The sequence below is a fragment of the Oreochromis niloticus genome, linkage group LG10 (genome assembly GCF_001858045.2).
Source record: "Oreochromis niloticus isolate F11D_XX linkage group LG10, O_niloticus_UMD_NMBU, whole genome shotgun sequence".
Classification (NCBI taxonomy): Eukaryota; Metazoa; Chordata; class Actinopteri; order Cichliformes; family Cichlidae; genus Oreochromis; species Oreochromis niloticus.
Genome location: NC_031975.2, coordinates 31243818 through 31266762, shown reverse-complemented (window position 1 = coordinate 31266762; position 22945 = coordinate 31243818). Strand labels below are relative to the sequence as shown.

The window sequence follows — 22945 nt, the reverse complement described above, 5'->3', positions numbered from 1 at the left end:
TTAAGAGAAGACAGGAAGTGGACAAAACCATTCTATATGAGGATGGGGGTGGATGGGGACTGTGACTCTGAAACTGCCTGTTAGGAGGATCAAAATGTAACTCTGAACAAACACTCAGTGCTAAAAATCTGTGTGTGTGTGTGTGTGTGTGTATCTGTTATTATCAGTGTGTATGTGGCAAGCAAACAAGTTAAAAAGGTTAAGGTGGTATGTCCCACCTCCACTGTCATCACACCTGTAACAGACCCTGAATAGTGAAATATGATACTGAGCAGCTTTCCCGCCTTCCTCGAACTACTGGCTGCTCTGAAACTCATAAAGAAACTGCTGCGGCTGAAAACCAGCAGGAGTGAGTATTATTTAAATGCTTTCCCCTGAAAGTTAGAAAATAAATGTATTAAAGTTAAGAATTTTACATTCATAAACTATTGTTGATCTTGTGGTTTGAACAAAGAAATGTGAGAGCAGATTATCGCCTGTTATGGTTTCTGTTTCCTGTAAGTGCGTGTCATTAGGACAACAGGACTCTGGAGATTGAAACAGCTTCTCCAGCAGCTCTGTCCTCAGGCAGCATCTCCTCCCATCAGGAAGATGTTTGTTTCAAGGAAGCTTTATTTCAGCAGACCATGAACACGCCACCTCTGCAAAAATCTGTATACAGTGTATGTAGTATGTAGCTGCTCCTTAGTGCAAAGAGGAACAGGATGAGCAGTGCCGGAGCTACAAAATGACCTGCAGCAGGTCAGTGGTGTGAACGTCTGTGACCACACAATCAGAAACAGTAGGTCTGTGCTCACGGCCCGACACCATGTAGACAGACAATACCAGAACTGAACAGTTGACCACTGGCACTCTGACAGACGGGGTCCTCCTGGTGCACAACACCCGGCCTCATGTAGAATAGAAAGGCTCACATTATTGGACAGGTTACAAAGTGCTTGGAAACAGTGACTATAGAGTCTGTGTAAATGTTGTTGTTTGTGATTCTGATCTGCTGAGTCGTTTTCTCACAGCTGGAAACAGAACACACAGATCACTCTGTGTTTACATGACAGCTCTCAGAGGGCGGGGCCTTTAAACTGCGTTTCAATACATATTAAAACAAGGTTCAAAGTAGAAATGAAAACTTCTCTGATGAATGTGAGATGCAGTGAAAACTGCACAGTGTGTTGGGTTTATGGAGCTGGTGTAACAGAGCGTTTCTGTCTGTGTGCCAGATGTCAACGATTTCAGAGGAAGAGTGGAAAACAGCTATGTTCGAGATCCTCGAAGAGCTCGATGTGCCACAGTACAATAAGATGATGTTTTTTCTATCGGATATCCCCAAATATGTAAAGACCACCAAGTCCAGAGAAGAGATGCCCGAAGTAATCATTGAGCGCTACGGAGTGGAAGCATCTGTCCATAAAATCCATGAAATAATGGATCGAATACCTCGGAGGGACGCTGCAGTGGAGGACCGACTGCGCCCCTTTGTGGAAAGACTGAAGAAGAAACAGGAGGATGAGAGAAGAGGTGAGTTCATACTGTGACCTGATGTTTATGTGAAGCTTCTACAGATGGTCTGTGAGTGAAAGCAGAAGCTTTAATGGTCAGTTCAGGTGATAATAAAGAGGGGGTTTTTTCTAGATGTTTGATGTTTAGATGTCTTTCTACATGTTCAAATGAGAATCTAAGACTTTACTTGTTCAGGTTTATTCATGTTATTGTAATTCCACATTTTTTGAACAGTCAAAAAATGTATTTTAACATAAACTTGTTCGTTTTTATGAAAGTGCCACATACACATCACACGTTCCCACATTAAACCAGGGAGCACTGGGAGGGTTTCATGTTTACTTTGTGGAGAAAACTGCTGCCTCACACGACTTTAACAACCCGTGTGCTCAACTTTTAAAAATGTCACTTTCAGGGAAGAAGAGGAAACAGAGTGAAACTGTTCTGAGGTCAGCAGACAGAAAGGATGGAGCTGGTGAGTAAACATCTATCTGTATGGAGTCACAGTGGTTCTGCTGAAGGTTAATGTTGTTTTCACACCTATAGTTTGGTTTTTCTGATCACAGAAAAACCCAAGTGAACCAAAATGTTTCTCTAACCATCAAAGAATGTTGAGTCCACTCATTGGTCAGACATGTCTGAAGGCAGGAGCCACAAAAGTAAAACACTGCACTGGTAGATAACATGGTGAGTTTACATAAATGTAACAGCTAGTTACTTGCCTGAACTGACATCTATGGCATCCTGCTGCATCCCAGAATGCAAAGCGTGGCTACAGGAAGGCGCTTTGCTCCAACTTACAGCATTCCTGGTAATTTCTTTGGATCTGGTGTTTGTTTGGAACAGGACCGAGACCGTGTCGTCCAAAGAGTCTTGGTGCACTTGTTTTGGTTACACTCGAGTGTGATTACTGTCGGTTCCTGCATAGCCCTGAGTAACCTGTAACAACGGACCTGACACTCGGTACTCCCAGAGCTCCTCCTACAAGACATCCCACAGGGAGACACCACAAGAGACATAAGAGACGCAAACCTCCACACGCTCTCAGTGAGAGGGTAAATATTGGTCCCATGCTGCATAGCTGGGATGAAAAGTGCATCATCCAGAATGTGAGGATGATCTAACTGCTCCAGTAACCTGGCACAGACCTTCCCAGGGCGACAGAGGAGTGTGAGTCCTGATTACTGCAGGAACCACACTCTGGTGCCCCTCTTTAAAACGTGGGACCACCACGCTAATCCAGAGGCTCTGACCCTGATATCCATGCAGTGTAGCAAAGACCCGTCAATCAAATCAACTCTGGTTGACCAGCTGACGTCTGTGAGCTGACTCAAAAACTCCAAAGGCTAGACAAGCTAATCAAACTCAATAGGAGATGGTTAGCTTGTGGCTTGTTGGCCGTCACGTTGTTGGTGCCACAACAGGAACCACAGCTGCATGTAGCTAAGTCAGTAGTTGAGATCGGTAACTCAGCCCATACTGACTCATCATTGAAGACCAGACCAGAGCTCCCAGCACATCCTCAGTAAACACCAGAGCACAGCAGGGCACCAACTCACGCCCAGGTTATGATCACACAGCTCTGCTCATGGATTCAGCTGAGTCTCCATGTGGCTGCACATCTGATGCTGGGCTGGTGTTTGGCTGTGCATCGAGGTGAGCCTGACTATATCTGGTAATATCTCAGCCTCAAACACAAGCTGAGGCTCACTGGCCACCACAGAGTTGACAGTACAGGCTCCAAAAGCCAGTTTGGATTGGACTTAATCCACAAAGACTGGACCAATGCAGCTCTTCCTCTGGGTGGGGAACTACAGGAGGGTGTATCCATGTGTCCGGCTCCAAACAACTATATTGCATTAAACCGACAGATTTGAGGGTTTTACCTTCAAACCAAAGTAACACAATTTCTTCTCTTATAGGCGAGCAGAAAAGCTGCCAGCCTGACAAAGTAGGAGAGAAGTCATCATCATCAGCACTGAACCACTCCCTCAGTCAGGTATGGTCATTTATTCTGCTGCTTTTATATCTCCTCAAATCAGAGGAAGAGGAGGAAGGTGATGACATGACAAACACAGAGACACTGAGGGAACAGATGAATATAATAATGAGATGAGGAGACAGATTATGGAAAAACAGATTCATAAACTGAACACAAATATAAGTAACTGATAACATTTATTAACACAGAGAAGCTGAATCCATGTTGACAGATTATTCATATTTTCATACAGTGTTTAACACACAGTCCCTGCGTTATATCCACATAACTCTGATTAATTCCTCTGACTTAATGAATGATCGCCTGTTTTAATTTTGAGCTGCTGGTTTCCTCAGACTGATCCTGGGACAGCAGAAAAGTCCAAGAAGAAGAAGAAGATGGAAAACAAAGATGCATCCAAGACTCACAAGGTACCCGCTGCTCTCAGAATACAAGGGAACAGAGGGAACATGTTATTAAAGTGAGGGAACCGATTAACAAGTCAAAGAACCTGATTGGTAAACTGAGGGAGGCTGCAGGATGATCCGGTCTGTGGTTTTAGAGGATTGTTGCATGAAACAGCCTCAATCTTAGTATTTTATTGTTCACTCTGATTTGAATACAGGTACACTAGTCCAACCTGAGGGTCGGGCCCCTGAAAGGGGTCAACAGATAAATGTGAGGTGTCAGCTCATGATTAGAAAGAGATATAACTATTTCCAGATCAACATACAAATACCTGCCTCCAGATTTTGGACTTTCTTCACTTTTATAGTTGCGGTGAAGTTTTGAATGACAATAACAGAGAAATGAAAAAGACTCAGAAGACACTGTCTCTTGATCTCTTCACTGCCGGAGTTACACTGTGATTGATTTTCTAAACTTACTGTTTCAATGTATAATCTAAAATAACACAGCTGTGTGAGTCCAGTATGTCTCTGTGTCTCAGGTGCCAACGATTTCAGAGACAAACTGGAAAAGAGCTCTGACTGCCATCCTCGGGCAGCTGAACAACCCTCAGTACAATGAGATGCTGACATTTCTGAAAATCCTCCAAAAGAAGAAAACCACTAAGTTCAAAGAACACTTGCCCCAAAAGATTATTGAGCGCTTCGGAGTGGAAACTTCCATCCGGAAAGTCAAAGAAGCACTAGATCGGATACCTCGGAGGGACGATGCAGTCCAGAAACACCTGCAGCCCTTTGTGCACAAACTGAAGAGCAAACAGGAAAAGAAGAAGAAGGGTGAGGTCACACTGTGAGGTGTGTTAATGTCAGACTTCTACAGACAGTCTGTGGTAGGACCAAGCTTTTATCACAAAAAACACTGTTTTTATAGCTTAATGTGCAGCATTTAGTCCACTTTGCATTAAAATGAGAATCTAAACCATCATGTCCCTACTGTAACTCCTAAAAACGCAGAGCCTTTAAGGGGGGAAGGATCCTCCTCTCTGTGGAGAGCAGGGGCAAAAGTTCATTAAAGGATTCATTGAATCTGAAATCTCTGCACACACAGAGAAACCTGCAGACCGGTACTGAGGCAACACCTGCTGCCATCCAGACGATGGCTGTTTCAGGGATACTGCTTCTTATTTCAGCATACGATGAACAAACCACCTCTGCACTTACACTGACATGTCTGCAGTCCACACATGAAAACATCCGCAGCAGGTTTTTAAACCAGCTACTAAACTAAGGAGCTGATTGAACATACTGTGATCAGCTTTTCAGGACCTGAAAACTCAGTGTCTGATCTCAGAGTGAATCAGATCACAGTTTGAAGTTAGAGTTTGTTTTCTGCTTCTCGAACAGAAGCCAGATCTTAACAGCATTTTTCTTCTTTTAAAGGTAAACGGATAAACTCCCAGCGTAAGGTAAGAAGAAATAAACCACCATTTTTAACCACATGGCCCCTGCAGTGCATCACAATTAATTTGTGTTTAATTAATGATTGTTGTGAATTTGGTCTCCACAGACTGATCCTGTTGGCATAATGAAGTCCAAAAAGAAGAAGACTGAGAACAAAGATTCATCCCTGAGATCAACTGAAACCATAGAAACTCCCGAGGTAGCTGCTGTTTTCAGCCCATGGCCCATGAATACTGTATCATCCATGAGTTTGAACAGAGCCACCAAAACTCCCGAGGTAGCTGCTGTTTACTGACTGCAGGGTGTAAATGTGTTTGAATTGTTTTTGAGCCCGTTTTCATTCAATTTTTTAGTATAATATAAGGTAACAGCTTAATAAAAGAGGAAATAAACTGAGGGAGCACATTAATAAATGAAGGTAACAGCTTAATAATTTTAGAGAATTGATTAGTAAACTGAGGAACCAGAATTGTGGGAACTGATTAATAAAACGAGGGAAGTAATTAGTAATTAGTAAACATAAGGAACTGAATAATAAACGTAAGTAGTAAAAGAAGGGAATAGATTTATAAACTGAGTTAACAAAGTAATGATTTAAGAGAACCTATTGATAAACTGAGGTAAATTAATAAATTAAAGATAACTAAAAAACTAAAGGAACAGATCAATAAACTTGGAGAACCGATTACTATAGTTATGTTAACAGATGAATTATTCGAGGGAACTTATTCATGAATTTAGGGAACTAATTAATAAATCAAGGTCAGTGAACCAACAAGAGAACTAATTGATAAACAAAGAAAACAGATTAATAAACCAAAGAAACCGAATAGTACTGAGTTAACAAATTAATAAAGTTAGGGAAGTAATTAATAAACCCAGGGAAGTAATTAATAGAGGGACATTATTAATCCATCAAGGGAACCAGACATTAAACTCAATAAATCAAAGGTGTATAATATACTGAGTTGACAAATTAATTAATTAAGGAGACTGATTAATAAACTGGGGGAACTAATGAAGAAAAAAGGCAACAGATTAGTAAACTAACAGATTAATCCACTGAACAAAAAGTTTATTAAATGGCAGTTTACACTCTCACAGTTAACATCCATAACTGACAGGATGTAATAGAGAAACTCAATTAGAGGTCAAAATGTATTCATGTATCTATTAATATTTTTACATATTAATATATAATATTTATTTAAAAATTATCAATAATATTTATTAAATAAATAATTATATTTGGTTTTACCATATGGCCCCTGCATTGCATCACAATTAATTTGTGTTTAATTACACTGTAAATGATTTTCTGTTTTAATTTGGTCTCCACAGACTGATCCTGTCGGCACAATGAAGCCCAAAAAGAAGAAGACGCAGAACAACGATTTATCTATGAAGTCAGCTGAAACCACAAACACTCCCAAGGTAGCTGCTGTTTCCAGACTGCAGAGTGCAAATGTTTTGGATTTTCTTCCTTTTTTAATAAGTCAATTGTTATTCAAATGCTTTGTAAAATACAAGAGAATAGCTTAAAAATAATGGAAATGAACTGAGGGAACATATTAGTAAATCAAGATTACAGATTAATAAAGCAAAGGAACGGATTAGTGAATGGAAGAAACCAGAGAGTGTGTTTAAAAGGAGGAGCTAACATTTTAATACATTAAATGTAAGGATTGGATTAACAGATTTACAAACAAGGGGTAAAGATTAGTACCACATGACCATTAGGGGGCTCTGTAATTTGGAGTTTTTTGGGTAACCTTGTGCTCTTTTTCAGTCTGATTGTTCAGAACCATCAAAGGCTAAACTGGAGGAGCCAGTGAACAGTGATTCATCCCTGAATTTGAATGGAGCCACCAAAACTCCCAAGGTAGCTGTGCAGGTTCAGAGTGCACCTGTCCACACTGGGAGAGTTAAAATCAAAGCAGTCACAGCCTTCAATAAAAGCAACACTCACCTGGTGGTAAACATAAAAACGCAGCTGAAGGAGTGTTTTGTGAGGACTCGTCTCCTGGCAGAGGCACTTGGCTACAAAATGGATGAAGGCGTTGAAGCCAGAATCCGCGAGGCAATGCCGATCTCAGCAGAGGCTGAAATGCAAGGAAAGAAAATTACGTCCATTAAAAAGGTGTAAAAGTGTATTTTTATGATTATTTAATTTTACCCGTCTCACTCTGTTTTTCTAAGCTCATGGTGTAAATGACCATTAAATGGTCACACATACAATGGACACACATATTTCAGTAGTATTTTCAAGTTTTTTGAATGTTTTGTGGTTTTGTTTTGAAGTTCAGCCTTTTATTTTGAAAGATAAAATTATAGTGCAAAACAGGAAAAAGGCTAAGTAGTAAGAAGTAATGTGAGATAAATCTCGCAGTGTTTTCTGGTCTGTTAGGTTTTCAGCATTATTTCCTCTGTTCAGATTGTCGGGTCTGTGGTTGTTGTTGAGTTAGTAGTTTCAGGCACTTTGTGTAGCACTTCTGGAAGTTGCAGATTTTCCCAGTGTTCCAATAACTGATGGATCAGAGGCGCTTTCAGACTCAAGGAACTTTTTCAGAATTTTTAAAAACTTTTTAAGTGACTGCATCTTTTTTTAGCTTCTGCCTCCAAGAAGCTAGGTGCTTGGAGTTCTTCAGTGGTTGAACAAAGAGGAGCACCAAGAACAGGCCCAAACATGGTAATATGCTATGTTGTTCATGTGGAGGTAACACGTTTGGACAGTTACCCTCAGGTAAAGTTCTCCTATATTATATACAGTACTGTGCAAAAGTTTAAGGCAGGTGAGAACAAATGCTGTAAAGAAAGAATGCTTTCAGAAATGGAAGTGTTAGTCATTTATTTTCATCAATCAACAAAATGCAGTGAATGAGCAAAAGAGAAATCTAAATCAACCACCCTTTGCCTTCTTCTAAGTACACTTGCACACAGTTTTTGAAGGACTCGGCTGGTAGGTTGTTCAAATATCTTGGAGAACTAAGCACAGATCTTCTGTGGATGTCGGCTTCCTCACATCCTTCTGTCTCTTCATGTAATCCCAGACACACTCGATGATGTTGAGATCAGGAGTCTGTGGGGGGGAACCATCACTTCCAGGACTTCTTGTTCTTCTTTATGCTGCAGATAGTTCTTCGTGACTTTGGCTGTGTGTTTGGGGTCAATGTCCTGCTGCAGAATACATTTGGGGCCAAAAAACAATCATTTATATTTCTGAAAGCTTTCTTTGTTTACAGAATTTTTTCACACCTGCCTAAAACTTTTGCATAGTACTGTAAATAATAATAATGCTATTACTACTACGAATACATTTGTTGCTGTAAGTATTTTTAAACTCTGTGTAACATTTGAGACATTTTAGATGATAGGGAAACAAATAATGTTTTTATCTTATCTTACATGCATAGTTATGTGTTGTGGATGATGAAGTATCCACTAACATTACACATGAAAGAGCTTTTCTACTTTTTGTTTGTAATTACCAAAAATTATTGAGACAAAAAGGAGAAAATGGAATCTCTCTTCACTTTTTTGCTTCTGTACATACATTTTTAAAATTTTACATACCAAATACAGTCGTCATTGTTCCCTTCTGCCTGACTGATAATGACTTCCTGTTAAATGGTGAATGATAAACGGTGTTACCTTTAATGTTAGATGATTTTCTTCCAGACTTAATCCTTTCTTTTGCTAACTGTAGTGTTCCTTTAAAAGCAGTTCAGTAGACAGTTTGAATGTCAGTAATAAACTAACGAAGCCTTTTTATTTGCTGGTTGTACTTTTTGACCAGGTTTTGATTTTGCTTCCAAACATGGGTTACAGGTCTGTTTGGTGTTCTTGAGGTTTTGTGTTTGAACCATTTCTTTATCATCACACCACATTAAAGCTGTGTTTCCTGTTCCTGTTCTCTTTGGCTTGTTGAATATTCAGTAGAGTTATTTCTGTTTCTGGTGTGTTTAAAAAAATAAATAAATTAAACCCACTTGCCTCCATCATACGATCACACAGGCCTGTGCCCTGCAGTGTTTCAGGCTTATTTGTTCTTGCGGGCAGCAACCTTTTATAAAAGTACAGCTGAACAGTGGAAAATTCATCATCTGCAATAAAATAATTCATACTTAGGGATGGGTACTGGTGTCCGGTGCCATTGTGGAACGGGTTCTGACATAAACGGTAGTAACCAGACCGAAAAGCAGCGCACAATTCGGTGCTTCATTTCGGTGCTTTTTTTCCCTGAGAAATCTAGCCAATCACTTCCTTTCCAAGGATAGTAGGCGGGCCCAGGTACGTATGGGGTTTTTTTTAGAGCAGAGCTAAAATGGCGAAGGTGAAGCGCTCGAGAGTGTGGCTGTACTTCACAGCAAAAGATATAAACTCAGCAGCCTGCAACAAATGCTTAAAGGTAATAATGTGCAAAGGAGGTAACACCTCAAATCTAATGAAACACCTGGCGTCGCATGGCGGTTTTTTTTAAAAGCCGAGAAATGCACCGCATTTGATAACTTGCAGCAAGACATCACACCGAGCACATCTACTGCGGGTGTGGTGCCTGTTCTCGGAGTTAGCAACATCCAAGAACCCGAAGAGGAGAGTCCGGCCCCTAGCCCTGCCAGTGTAGCAGAAATGATAACTGATGATGATGATGGCAGCAGCAGCCGTTCTTCTCTGGGTGAGTATCTTAATGTTGTTCGTGTGCAATTTAAGTTGAGTACGCTAACCACGTTATTAAATTAATGCATGTAAGGTGAACTAGCAAACACCGTCGTAGTTACATGCGGCTGTCTTCTTGTTTGATGGCAGATACTCCCTTCACCCTGGCCAAAAAGGCTAAAATGACCAAAGAAAAAGTGGACGAAATTCATAGGGCAGTGACAAAATTTATAGTCAAAGATCTCCTTCCATTTTCAACGGTGGAGTCACCATCATTCAGGTGAAAAATGTTGTATTACTCTTACATAAAAAGATAGACTGTATAATACTGTAAAGGTTAATATGTTCATAGCTGCTTAGCTTTGTAAGTCTTCTCTAAATATTATAAGTAAACTATATTTGAATAAAAGGTGAGCTATATGTTTTTAGTTTTTATCTGGAAGAAAAAAATTAATGAAAATTCAAATGTATTTTCTGTTTATTTTGGGAACTGGTTTATATGTTTTATTTATTTTATCTGAAAAAAAGAATTAAATTTCAAGTCAAAAACACTTTCTTTTTATAAATTTGTTTTTTGTTTTGTTTTGGTTTGGTTTGGGTTTTTTAATTCAGGGAGATGTCCACTGCCCTTAATCCAAGGTATCAGCCCCCATCGAGGGATGATCTATCCAACACACTTGTACCTGCTTGATATTGCGTGGAGAAAAGCAACCTCATCCAGAATTTGGCACAGGTTAACAAGGTCGCTATCACCTGTGATGGATGGACCAGTATTGCTCAGGACCATTTCCTCACAGTGACTGTTCACTACATCTACAAAGGCAAAATGAAGCAGAATGTGCTTAGCACTGAAGCAGTTTATGAGTCACAAACAGGTCCAGTTGTGGCTAAAGAAATATCAAGTCTTGTGGAGCAATTTCACTTGGGAGGGAAAATAATTGCTGCCACTGTAGACAATGCCTGCAACATGGATGTTGCTTTGAAAAAATTGGACTTTTTAAAAGTGGGATGCTTTGCTCATACCCTCAACCTGGCCGCACAAAAGGTGTATGACATTCCTGCAGTTTCCAGCTGGTGTGCCAAAATCCATTCAGTTGTGGTGTGGCTCAAACGTTCATCCTTGAGCAAAACTGTGCTCAGAGAAAAGCAGCGAATCCTGAGTAAGTAGCGCATGCAGTTACATATCAAGAAGTATTGTTATTCATGTTACCTTTTTTATAGTAATTTAAAATATGTTTGTGTCTATCTGTGCTTTAGATTTGCCAGAGCATAATGTAATTCTTGACGTTAAGACGCGCTGGAATTCTCTCTTCCTAATGGTGGAGAGATTTATGGAGCAGTTTGATGCAATCCAGGCAGCTGCTCTGGATCTACGGCTGAGGAAGCCTATGGAGAAGGACAAGTAAGTGAATGACATGAGCATCACTTGCAAGAGCTAAATTACGTCAGTTACCTTTAACATTGTGAATATTTTTCAACAGGCTAGAAAGGTTCACGCACACCGATTTAATGAAGGCAGAGGAGTTTATTAAGTGCATGCAAGTCCTGTACACGTCAACCATGTGTGTGTCAAGTGACAAGTCACCCACATGCAGCCAAATCATCCCCATCCTGGCCAAGCTGGAAGCACATTTCAGACGATGTGATGAAGACAGTGTTTTCACCTCTTCAATAAAAGGGAAAGTCTGGGGTAGTCTGTGTAACCCAGGTCATTTTTTGAGTATGGGATTTCTGATTATTTGGTAGTCACTGAACGCACCACTGTGCCGTGCGCATAGCCACTCCCTAGTCTAGCCACAGAGTTTTTCCTTCCGTTCGTCCGATGAGGCGCATGCTGCTCTCGTGCCCTCTGCGAGCTGGAAATTCGGGCTGGTTTGTTTGCCTTTTGATACCCTGGATCCTACTGGATGAACTGCCTTGTGGAAGTCCTCATCTGATGACTCAGCTGAATCGTCCTGGCCGGTAGATGGTCGTTGCTGCGGGTGGATGCTTCTGCTTGCTGGATACTATTATTGGACACTACGCCGTTCCAACAGAGCGGTAGGAATAATTCAAAGGGCCCCAACAGCGCACTTTACTTTTCCCTGAGCTCAGGTGATTTTCTTTTGGCCAAAGGACCTTAAAGGATACATATTTGCATTTATTTTTATTTTTTGGGGGGGACGCCGAGTGGAAGGACACTAAAAAAAAGATTATTATTTAAAATTGTGTTTAATAAATGTGTTTATGTCAAGTGAGTGTGGTGTCCATTGTGTGCTGGAAGCCTTACGGTGTGTTCACACCGAACGCGATAGGCGCGAGCGAAAACGCCCCAAACGCCCCTAATTTGACGCGTGCACATTCGCACCTCGAACGCGTGTCCAAGAAAAATCCATCGCGCGTCAAAGCGTGAACCGGAAATGTGGGAGGGATGTGGGAGGAAGTTGTGCCAGACAGTACCTTTGCTAGACGGCAGCTGTCTAGCTAGCGTTTCTATTTACTGTGGAGAGCAGAGCAGCAGCGTTAAGGACGTCCTCGCCGTACCTGGGTCCATCAAGTCCTCCAGACGGGTGAGCAGTTTGGTGAGTTTCACCACTTGCTCCAGGAGCTGCGCCTGGATGACGGCCGATTTCAGCGATATCGCCGTCTTTCCCTCGCCCAGTTTGAGGACCTGCTGTCCCGCGTTGGTCCAAGCATCGCCCGCCTAGACACCAACTACAGGTGCTCAATCCCACCTGCAGAGCGCCTGTCCATCTGCCTGCGGTTAGTAAAAGTGTTTAATACGGTAGTCCTTTATTGATACCTGTGCTAATATGCTAAACTATCATTTATACACTGCTAACATGGATGTGCTATGCTATCAATGAATGCCGTCGGTGTTTACTGATAGCAAACTGTGGTATGGAGACGACTGTTTATAATATTTCTAGTGATGCTTGAAAGGTCTCATCAAGTCCCGATTTAATTCAATTTATGCTGTTATCAGTGTTTGCATTGATAGCATGGCTGTGGTGTCTATCAGTGTATGCTCTCTGTGTTTGCTGATATCAAACTGGTGCAAGGGCCACTGTGGGTTAATCTTTGTAGTGATACTCACTCCTTATTTACACCTGGTTTAATTCTGGTATAGATGAATATTTGTATGTAATCCTGGCAGCTGTCAGACTCTATAACAGGGGTCAGCAGCCTTTCTTTAAACTGAGAGGTAGATAAAATTGTGAACAGTTTGGTTCATCTTTAGTTATATGGTTCTATCTTGATAAGCTATGTCTTATCACAGATTAATTTTTCAAAAATATTAATGATTTAAGCAAGGAAAGGGCTACATGTCAACATACAACTCTTTATTTCTATTAATGTCTTACTTCATTCCTGCCTGATTTACATGTTTAGGAATTATGAGCGATTGGCTCACTGTAGTGGTAAAAGTTGTTACCAATCAAATTATGATGTTAAAGTTAAAACAAAACACAACTGACTGTTTTATATTATATCTAATATATATTATGTAATTATCCTTATAATTAGAAAATGTTTTATGTAAGATTTATGTTTTGTAATTTAAATCTGACATCACAAAAGTATTTTGGAATTTGAATAATGTATTTTGTAACTGCAGTACACATAATACTAATTTTGAACACTTTTGTCCAGGTTCCTTGCCACCGGGGACTCCTTCAGGACCATCGCGTTCAGTTTCAGAGTCGGTGTGTCCACGGTGTGCCAGATCACCCCCCAGGTAGCGACGGCCATCTGGGACTGTCTAGTGGGCGACTTCATGGCTGTGCCTTCACCTGGAGACTGGCGGTCCATCACAGAGGGATTCCAGGAGCGCTGGAACTTCCCTCTCTGCTGTGGAGCTCTGGATGGGAAGCACGTCCAGACAAAGGCCCCCCATATATCACATAGGAGACACACACATTGATATACACTAAATATTTATTTCATTTCTTTTTTTGTGGTGCCCAAATTTATGCTCCTGCTTGATTTTGTTTAAACAATTATTGCACACTTTTTGTAAATCCAGTAAACTTCTTTTCACTTCTCAAATATCACTGTGTGTGTCTCCTGTATGATATATTTAACTGACATTTTTTATTGTAACAACTAACGATTTATACAGGAAAATAATGGCTATTAACAAGGTTGCCCAAACCTTTGCATCCCACTGTATTAGTATATTCTGTCATTAGTGTAATATGAAATAAATTCTACATGTGTCAAGTCGTGTGCCAACATTTGCTGTGTAGTAGAACTGAGACATTAGTCATTATAAAAATTTATTTGAAATAATATTAAAATTCTCACAGAGAAAAACATTAAACATAAATATATAAAATATAAGTATTTACAGAGAGACAGGAATAAAAAGGACCCAGCTGCTCTCCAGAGCAGGAACAAGGCTGAGGAGGAAATGCTCCATTGCAGACTGGCGTGGCCTCTTCAGGGACTCCAGGATGGCCAGCTCCACTGCCGATGGACCGTCCTGGGACCCGTCCCTCATCTGCCTCAGAGCTGTCCTCCTCTCTGGGCGTGTAAAACACAGCACAAAACACAAAGAAATGAGAAGGCTGCTACTAGATTTTAATTTCAACATTGAAAAAACAAAACAGGATATAATCAGATTAGTTGTAGATATTTAGTAAAGGTGATCACAAGGCAATCCCACACCGAGTAAAAAGCTATCAGTGCTTGCTGTACATACCTGTGGGTGCAGCAGCAGGAGCTCAGGGACTGGGGAGCCAGGAGAAGCAACAGGGGATGCTCTGCAGCAGAATCAGTTGGTTCTATCAAGACAATATTAACTGTTAACAGGTTGAATACAATAATCATAGAGAAAGTATATACAGTGGTCCCTGTTTTATTGCAGCAGGGGTTCTCAGAATAACTAGCCCCTCGCCACGCACTCTATACACTTTTTTCCCCACACACATGAACATTAGTCACAGTTCTCACAAGTTGATTCTCAAAGTGCAAACCTTTGTAGATTGCAAAACGTAAAAGTATTTTTATGCCGCGTTTTGTCTTCATCTGCCTGCCACTTTCGTGCGCCTTTTCCTTTTCCTCCCGGTGCAGGTGTCTATTTCCGAATGAGGGTCATAGTTATGAGTGTTTTTGTGCTGTTTTTTCTATTGGACGTGATGGTTATCAAAACCAAACATGATCAATTTGGCAAGCGCAGGAGACACGACACGGAGGAGATTTGTCAATCAGGCTGCAGAATGCAATGCTGTACGGTGCAATGAAAAATCAGCGAAAAAGCGAGGCAGTGACGGATGAGCGGGACCACTGTGTGCTGTTTATTAATAAACAATATATTCCTATATGACAACATGCATAAAACCAGAACGGTATTTGTACATCAGTGGGAAAATAGCGGGACAGTAGGCGGGTCAGTCTGAAAATTAAAAAGAAGAACAAATGAACTTACCAGGTTGCCCGATCTCCTCACTTCTGTGCCTCCAAGCTCGGTCCTTTTTATTCCTGTCCCGGTAGAAGTAGCAGCTAGCATCGTATAGTTCTGGACGATTAGCCACTGCGTTGATGAGTTTTTCCTCCATACTGAATGAAGAATGAAGGGCTTTGGTTTGATCTGCCCCTTTGACCTGGTTACAGCCACGTCACCAGGCTCCTGATTGGTTGACGCGGCGCGACTTGACGCTGGAGTTCAAATTTTTCCAACTTGAGCGGTAGAGGCGAAAGACGCGTATGCACAAAATGCAACACAAAAACTCACGCGCGTGGTTTTTTCCGCGAGTCAAACGCGCCAGACGCGCTACACTGACGCGCGTTTCAGGCGTTTTGGCGTTTTCGCGACGCAAATCTGCTTCAGAATTTTCGCCGGACGCGCAATCGCGTGTCATCAGCCTCTTTCCATTGACTTTACATGTAAACCTGACGCTCTGGCCGCCTCTATCGCGTTCGGTGTGAACGCACCGTTACTGTTCCTGTGGTGGAGCAGCTACTACCAATCTCCTTTATGAAACTAGCCTCTGACAGGATACAGATATTTGGGACACATTTGAATTCTTGTAACCTATTTCTAGAGAAGCTGTGATTCTGGGCCTAGACATCGGGGTGAAATTGATGACACCAACACCTAGTGAACTGCCCAAGGTCAACAGTCCTGATTTCTAAGCATTAAAGCATTGGCGTAAGTACAGATTGCATTACAAGTGGCGAGCCAGCCAGGAGATTGGTGAATAGTAGCACCTTGACTTTCCAGCTCACAACACCTACCTTTCCATTTTTCCTCGACCCTATTGAGTTGGACATGGATCTTTGCAGACGTTTTGATGTAGATGGCCAGTGCTCACTTTTTGTGACTGGCATTGAAGGGATTTACACAGATGATGACATTGCTAGTGTTTTTTCAGTTAATGGTAAAGTTTCTCGGATAGTTCGAATTCCAGATGAACCAAACCAGCCAGAGGGTAGAGTCCTGATAGAATATTTGTCCGATCAAGCCATTTACAAGATCAACCCCCAGATCTTAGGCGACTTGCCGAGCCCCAAGGATCCTGCTATCGGTTGGTCTGTCAAAACCATTCGAGATGGTAGGCAAGGAGTTAGCTCGTAGATACTTAGAAGAACTGAAGGCTGTTGGAGATAGTGGTAAAGCAGGTTTCTTGAGTGTTATTCAGAGTGAGGTCAAAGAAGCTCGACATACAGGGAGTGCAGAATTATTAGGCAAGTTGTATTTTTGAGGAATAATTATTTCTGACATTCCAAAACAAAACAAAAACAAATCAGCGACCAATATAGCCACCTTTCTTTGCAAGGACACTCAAAAGCCTGCCATCCATGGATTCTGTCAGTGTTTTGATCTGTTCACCATCAACATTGCGTGCAGCAGCAACCACAGCCTCCCAGACACTGTTCAGAGAGGTGTACTGTTTTCCCTCCTTGTAAATCTCACATTTGATGATGGACCACAGGTTCTCAATGGGGTTCAGATCAGGTGAACAAGGAGGCCATGTCATTAGTTTTTCTTCTTTTATACCCTTTCTTGCCAGCCACAATGGAGCATTGTCCTGCATGAAAATCATGTTTTTCTTGAAGGATGCAGACTTCTTCCTGTACCACTGCTTGAAGAAGGTGTCTTCCAGAAACTGGCAGTAGGACTGGGAGTTGAGCTTGACTCCATCCTCAACCCGAAAAGGCCCCACAAGCTCATCTTTGATGATACCAGCCCAAACCAGTACTCCACCTCCACCTTGCTGGCGTCTGAGTCGGACTGGAGCTCTCTGCCCTTTACCAATCCAGCCACGGGCCCATCCATCTGGCCCATCAAGATTCACTCTCATTTCATCAGTCCATAAAACCTTAGAAAAATCAGTCTTGAGTTATTTCTTGGCCCAGTCTTGACGTTTCAGCTTGTGTGTCTTGTTCAGTGGTGGTCGTCTTTCAGCCTTTCTTACCTTGGCCATGTCTCTGAGTATTGCACACCTTGTGCTTTTGGGCACTGCAGTGATGTTGCAGCTCTGAAATATGGCCAAACTGGTGGCAAGTGGCATCTTTGCAGCTGCACGCTTGACTTTTCTCAGTTCATGGGCAGTTATTTTGCGCCTTGGTTTTTCCACACGCTTCTTGCGACCCTGTTGACTATTTTGAATGAAACGCTTGATTGTTCGATGATCACGCTTCAGAAGCTTTGCAATTTTAAGACTGCTGCATCCCTCTGCAAGATATCTCACTATTTTTGACTTTTCTGAGCCTGTCAAGTCCTTCTTTTGACCCATTTTGCCAAAGGAAAGGAAGTTGCCTAATAATTATGCACACCTGATATAGGGTGTTGATGTCATTAGACCACAACCCTTCTCATTACAGAGATGCACATCACCTAATATGCTTAATTGGTAGTAGGCTTTCGAGCCTATACAGCTTGGCGTAAGACAACATGCATGAAGAGGATGATGTGGACAAAATACTCATTTGCCTAATAATTCTGCACTCCCTGTAACTCGGAGATTCCTGACACACAGCCACACACAGCTCAGGATGGTGACACATCCCTCCATGACACTGTAGCTAGTGATCATGATGAACCTACACACAGGCCCACAATGCACGTGCTAGTGCTGTGGTGAACCCTGTTAATATGGACCACAGTCTCCTTAACCCACCTCAGATTCAAAAGGTTGTTGTTGAGCACGTCATCAGAAATGACTCAACAGCCCCGTGGTCTACACAAACCAGACTGCGCACCTTTTCTGGCCGTGCTCCTAGGCCCAATGGTGAGGTAGACTATGAAACATGGCGCACACAAGTGGACCTTCTTGTCAGTGATTGCTCCCTTAGTGATGTGCAAAAGGTTAGGAAAATACTTGAAAGTTTGCTAAGTCCAGCAGCCGATGTTGTTAAGTTGCTTGGTGTGAGCTCACCACCCAGGGCTTATATTAGGCAGCTCGATTCCGCTTTCAGTGTTGTAGAGGACGGAGAAGAGTTATTCGTTACCTTTCTCAGCTCCAATCAAAATAGCGGAGAAAAGCCCTCAGCATATTTGAACAGACTCCATAGCCTCCTCACTCGAGCTATTTCTAGAGGGGGAGTCTCTGTTGAAACCTTAAGCGAACACCTACTCAGACAGTTTATTAGAGGCTGCTGGGACCAGAGTCTCATTGTAGCTCTCCAGCTAGAGAACAAAAAGAACAGTCCACCAACATTCCCAGAACTACTCCTTATGTTGAGAACTGAGGAAGGTCGTAGATCTGCAAAGCTAGACAGGATGAAGAAACATCTTGGTGCTACAAAAGCAGCTGTACATGCCCACTCCATTTTTGACGTACCCTCCTATGATGATGAGCCCGTTCCGACACAGACTGCTAAACAGAGCGAAGCATCTAAGCTTGAAAGGAGAGTGGATGAGCTTTCAAAGCAGGTAGAGAAACTGAGTCAAAGGTCCAAGAATCCTCCTTTTGACAGTGAGCTTAGTGCAGCGTTAAAACAGAGACAAGAAGAAACTGTTAAAACTTGAAAGTAAAATAGATGAGTTGTCTAAGCAACTCAGAGAGCTCACCCAGAACCAAAAATGTCCTAAAGAGAATAGTGATGGCAAAGACTTCCTAACGGCAAGAAATAGCAGTGCCAGGAGACCTGTTAAGGTTCCCTCTATGCCAAAAGCGTGGTTCTGCTTTAGATGTGGTGAAGATAACCATATTGCCGCTCGATGCCCAAATGAACCCAACCAGGCACTAGTCCGTCAGAAGAATGCTGAGTTAAAGGAAAAGCAAGGAAGGTTCCAAGCCCAACAGGTTACTGAGCCTTTTGCTTTAAACTTGTAGCGGCTCCTGCTGTGGGACGCCCAGGAGCTGAGACCAGCATTAGTCCCGGCCCAATTGACCAAAGCATTAGTGTTCAGAGCAAAATAAAGACCCAGACAATGGTTCAAGATTTTGGTTCCCAACCCGCTTGCCACCTGGTCTGATAGGTCCTCGTTGTTCAGCTTCTGTTTTGGTTGAGGGTGTGCAATGCGACTCTATCATGGATAGTGGTTCACAAGTCACTACAATCTCCGAATCATTTCACAAGGATAAACTGGCACATCTCCCCATTCAGCCCATTCAAGCATTGCTTGAGATTGAGGGCGCAGGTGGACAGCACGTCCCCTACCTTGGTTATGTTGAGACCCGCGTCACTTTTCCGCAAAACATTACAGGCAAAGAGGAAGATGTCACGGCTGGGGCAGCAGTCGTGTTGTGGAATGAAAGGAGGACCCAAAATGCAGGCAGCCGACTGATGATATGAGTGAGTTTATTTACACAGTGGCAGGGTGACAAAAACGGGCAATAAAGTATGAGCAGCTACTGAAGCAGACCTAAACTGGGATAAACTAAAGAGCAAACCTGAAGTAATACGAAACGGAGAATGCAGAGAGACGCAGATAAACGCAGAGGTATGCAGAGATACACAGAAGAACGTAGAGATATGCAGACAAATGCAGACGAACGCAGACGAGCCGACCACAGGCACAGACTGACACCCACTATATATACACACACACACACACAAACAAGGAGACCAGGTAATGACATACAGGTGGGAGCACAGCTGATTCTAATACACAAGACGACCTGAGGAGACAAGCTGAACACGATGACAACAGACACCGACCTTCAGAATAAGACAGGAAATCTAGAACACGAACCTTCAAAGTAAAACAGGGAACCCACAGGCTGATTTACAACACACAGGGACATGAACAGAGCACCGAGGACAGGCACAGGTAGGTATGACAGAAACACACAACTCAGACCCTAAGAACAAGTACAGAATCAGAATAAACTAGAAAACTGATAATAACAAACTCAAAGCGCTGGGTCACCGACCCAGGACCATGACAGTACCCCCCCTCCAAGGGCTGGCTCCAGACAGCCCAAAACAAAAACAGACGACCCACCCAGGGCGGGCGGCGGGGGGCCCAGGACGGAGGGACCCACACCAAACAAAAGAAGCTCCAGTGAGCTACATGAATCGTCCAAAACACAACACACGCACTGGAGTCCTTGAACAGGGTCCCAAAGCACAGTTCAGGAGGCCGGCCCAGGGGCTGGCAATTCAGGAGCCTAGAGCAGTTCGTCTCCGGAGGCCGACCATGTGGAAGGCAGTGGTGTCGACGTGGAAACAGTTCGGGCGGCCGACCGTGCACACGGCAGCGGCGGCGACGTGGAAACAGTTCGGGCGGCCGACCGTGCACACGGCAGCGGCGGCGACGTGGAAACAGTTCGGGCGGCCGACCGTGCACACGGCAGCGGCGGCGACGGGCAAACAGTTCGGGCGGCCGACCGTGCACACGGCAGCGGCGGCGACGGGCAAAGAGTTCGGGCGGCCGACCGTGCACACGGCAGCGGCGGCGGCGGAGCAGGTCCGGAGGTTGGCCGCGAAGCCAGCGGTAGCGGCGAGTTCTTTCAGGAGGCCGCCCTCGACGGCCATGATGCCAGCTTAGAGGCCTGGAAAGCGGCCAACAAGGATGAGGTGGCACAGGGCGAGCTGGCTCTGACGGCAGTGTTGACGAGGCTGAGGCTGACTCGGAGGCTGCAGCCGGAGCTGGACCAGGCGAGGCAGGAACGGATGCTGAGGCCGGACCAGGCGGCGAGGCAGGAACGGATGCTGAGGCCGGACCAGGCAGCGAGGCAGGAACGGATGCTGAGGCCGGACCAGGCGGCGAGGCAGGAACGGATGTTGAGGCCGGACCAGGCGGCGAGGATGAAGGCGCGGAGGCTGCAGCTGGCGAGGATGAAGGCGTTGCAGGGGCTGGGCCAGGCGACGCTGAAGACGAAGCGGACTCGGAGGCTGGACCAGACGAGGATGAAGCCGGAGCTGGACCAGGCGAGGATGAAGCCGGAGCTGGACCAGACAACGGCGTGGGTGAAGCTGATGAGGATGAAGCTGCTGCTGGAACAGCTGGTGGCTGGACGGGCTCCTCGGGCCCCCAGCAGACGAGGAAGGAGGCTGGAGCGGTCCCTCGGACCCTCCAGCTGACGAGTCAGGAGGCTGGACGGGCTCCTCGGGCCCTCCAGCTGACGAGTCAGGAGGCTGGACGGGCTCCTCGGGCCCTCCAGCAGAGACAGGAGGCCGGAGCGGTCCCTCGGACCCTCCAGCTGACGAGTCAGGAGGCTGGACGGGCTCCTCGGGCCCTCCAGCGGAGACAGGAGGCCGGAGCGGTCCCTCGGACCCTCCAGCTGAGGAGGCAGGTTGCTGGACGGGCTCCTCGGGCCCTTCAGCGGAGACAGGAGGCCGGAGCGGTCCCTCGGACCCTCCAGCTGACGAGTCAGGAGGCTGGACGGGCTCCTCGGGCCCTCCAGCGGAGACGAGAATGGGCTGGCCGGGCTCTCCAGAACCCCCAGCAGACGTGAGGACGGGCTGGCTGGGCTCTCCAGAACCCCCAGCGGAGACGAGAATGGGCTGGCCGGGCTCTCCAGAATCCCCAGCGGACGTGAGGACGGGCTGGCCGGGCTCTCCAGAACCCCCAGCGGAGACTAGAATGGGCTGGCCGGGCTCTCCAGAACCCCCAGCGGACATGGTCACAGAACCAGCGGGCACAGGGGCCCCTGGCACACATCGGGCTGATTGCAGCTGCGCGGAGCACTGGCCCTGCTCAGACAGCGACAGCTGGGTGCAGTCCTCAGCTGGGTTCTTAGCCTTCAGGGGTCCAGAGTGCGCTGAGGGCTGAAACTCAGCCTCTGGGGAGGCCCTGAAGTGCATCACAGTTTCTGAGATGACCAGCTTTAGAGGACTGATTACAATATTGTGTCGTTTGTCTCTCTGCGTAGACTGAACAGATGAAAAACAGTTCTTTTCAGGTTGAAATGACTTGCATTGTTGTACAGGTGGAGCCACAGACTGGAGGCTGGACTGAGGGTGACTGAAATAATGGTTGGGACGACCATGGTGGTGAAGTTGGAGACTGAGCTGATGATAAGGCTGATGATTCTTTTACCAACTGAGCTATAGACTGGGAAATGGACTGTAACATAGTTTGTAATAAGTCTGGCTGTGACTGTAACTGAGGTATGGGTTGTGAGGCTGAATGTGATGGAGATGACGACTGAGCGGCTAAGTGAGCTCCTGGAGGCTGGGCAGCTAAGTGAGCTCCTAGAGGCTGGGCAGCTAAGTGAGCTCCTGGAGGCTGGGCAGCTAAGTGAGCTCCTGGAGGCTGGGCAGCTAAGTGAGCTCCTGGAGGCTGGGCAGCTAAGTGAGCTCCTGGAGGCTGGGCAGCTAAGTGAGCTCCTGGAGGCTGGGTAGCTAAGTGAGCTCCTGGAAACACATTCTTATAATCGACAGTTGCAGGTGAGCCAGGGAAAACACCATAGTCCTTACTGGCGGCACAGAAAACGGCCCCAGAATAAACGGTCCTTAAATTGGAAAACTCGTGATTATTGTCTCTGTTACTCACCACAGCCGGCAACTCAGAACTCTCGGGGTCTGGCTGTGGCGATGGGCGTCGGTGGCGTGAACGTCGCTT

General features: G+C 44.5%; 2 protein-coding genes across 2 annotated transcripts; both read left to right on the top strand.

Moving 5' to 3' along the window:
* The first annotated feature begins 254 nt into the window (after window positions 1–254).
* On the top strand, window positions 255–9252 carry LOC102076307 (uncharacterized). Its single transcript, XM_019364182.2, has 10 exons — window positions 255–349; window positions 1218–1515; window positions 1913–1972; window positions 3420–3496; window positions 3835–3909; window positions 4428–4722; window positions 5326–5351; window positions 5453–5623; window positions 6688–6780; window positions 7136–9252. The coding sequence occupies exons 2-10, from the start codon at window positions 1218–1220 to the stop codon at window positions 7490–7492; spliced, it is 1452 nt and encodes a 483-aa protein (XP_019219727.1). The 5' UTR covers window positions 255–349; the 3' UTR covers window positions 7493–9252.
* A 225-nt stretch (window positions 9253–9477) lies between these two features.
* LOC109203945 (zinc finger BED domain-containing protein 4-like) lies at window positions 9478–12588 on the top strand. Its single transcript, XM_019364164.2, has 5 exons — window positions 9478–10021; window positions 10153–10282; window positions 10615–11162; window positions 11260–11404; window positions 11484–12588. The coding sequence occupies exons 3-5, from the start codon at window positions 10829–10831 to the stop codon at window positions 11746–11748; spliced, it is 744 nt and encodes a 247-aa protein (XP_019219709.1). The 5' UTR covers window positions 9478–10021; window positions 10153–10282; window positions 10615–10828; the 3' UTR covers window positions 11749–12588.
* The last annotated feature ends 10357 nt before the right edge of the window (window positions 12589–22945 follow it).

Bases quoted from the DNA above. Each gene is read 5' to 3' on its own strand.
- LOC102076307 (XM_019364182.2), top strand. From the start codon at position 1,218: ATGTCAACGATTTCAGAGGAAGAGTGGAAAACAGCTATGTTCGAGATC. The intron at 3,910-4,427 runs GTACCCGCTGCT...TCTGTGTCTCAG, and splicing joins ATGCATCCAAGACTCACAAG to GTGCCAACGATTTCAGAGAC. The intron at 6,781-7,135 runs GTAGCTGCTGTT...GCTCTTTTTCAG, and splicing joins AAACCACAAACACTCCCAAG to TCTGATTGTTCAGAACCATC.
- LOC109203945 (XM_019364164.2), top strand. From the start codon at position 10,829: ATGAAGCAGAATGTGCTTAGCACTGAAGCAGTTTATGAGTCACAAACA. The intron at 11,163-11,259 runs GTAAGTAGCGCA...TCTGTGCTTTAG, and splicing joins AGAAAAGCAGCGAATCCTGA to ATTTGCCAGAGCATAATGTA. The intron at 11,405-11,483 runs GTAAGTGAATGA...ATTTTTCAACAG, and splicing joins AAGCCTATGGAGAAGGACAA to GCTAGAAAGGTTCACGCACA.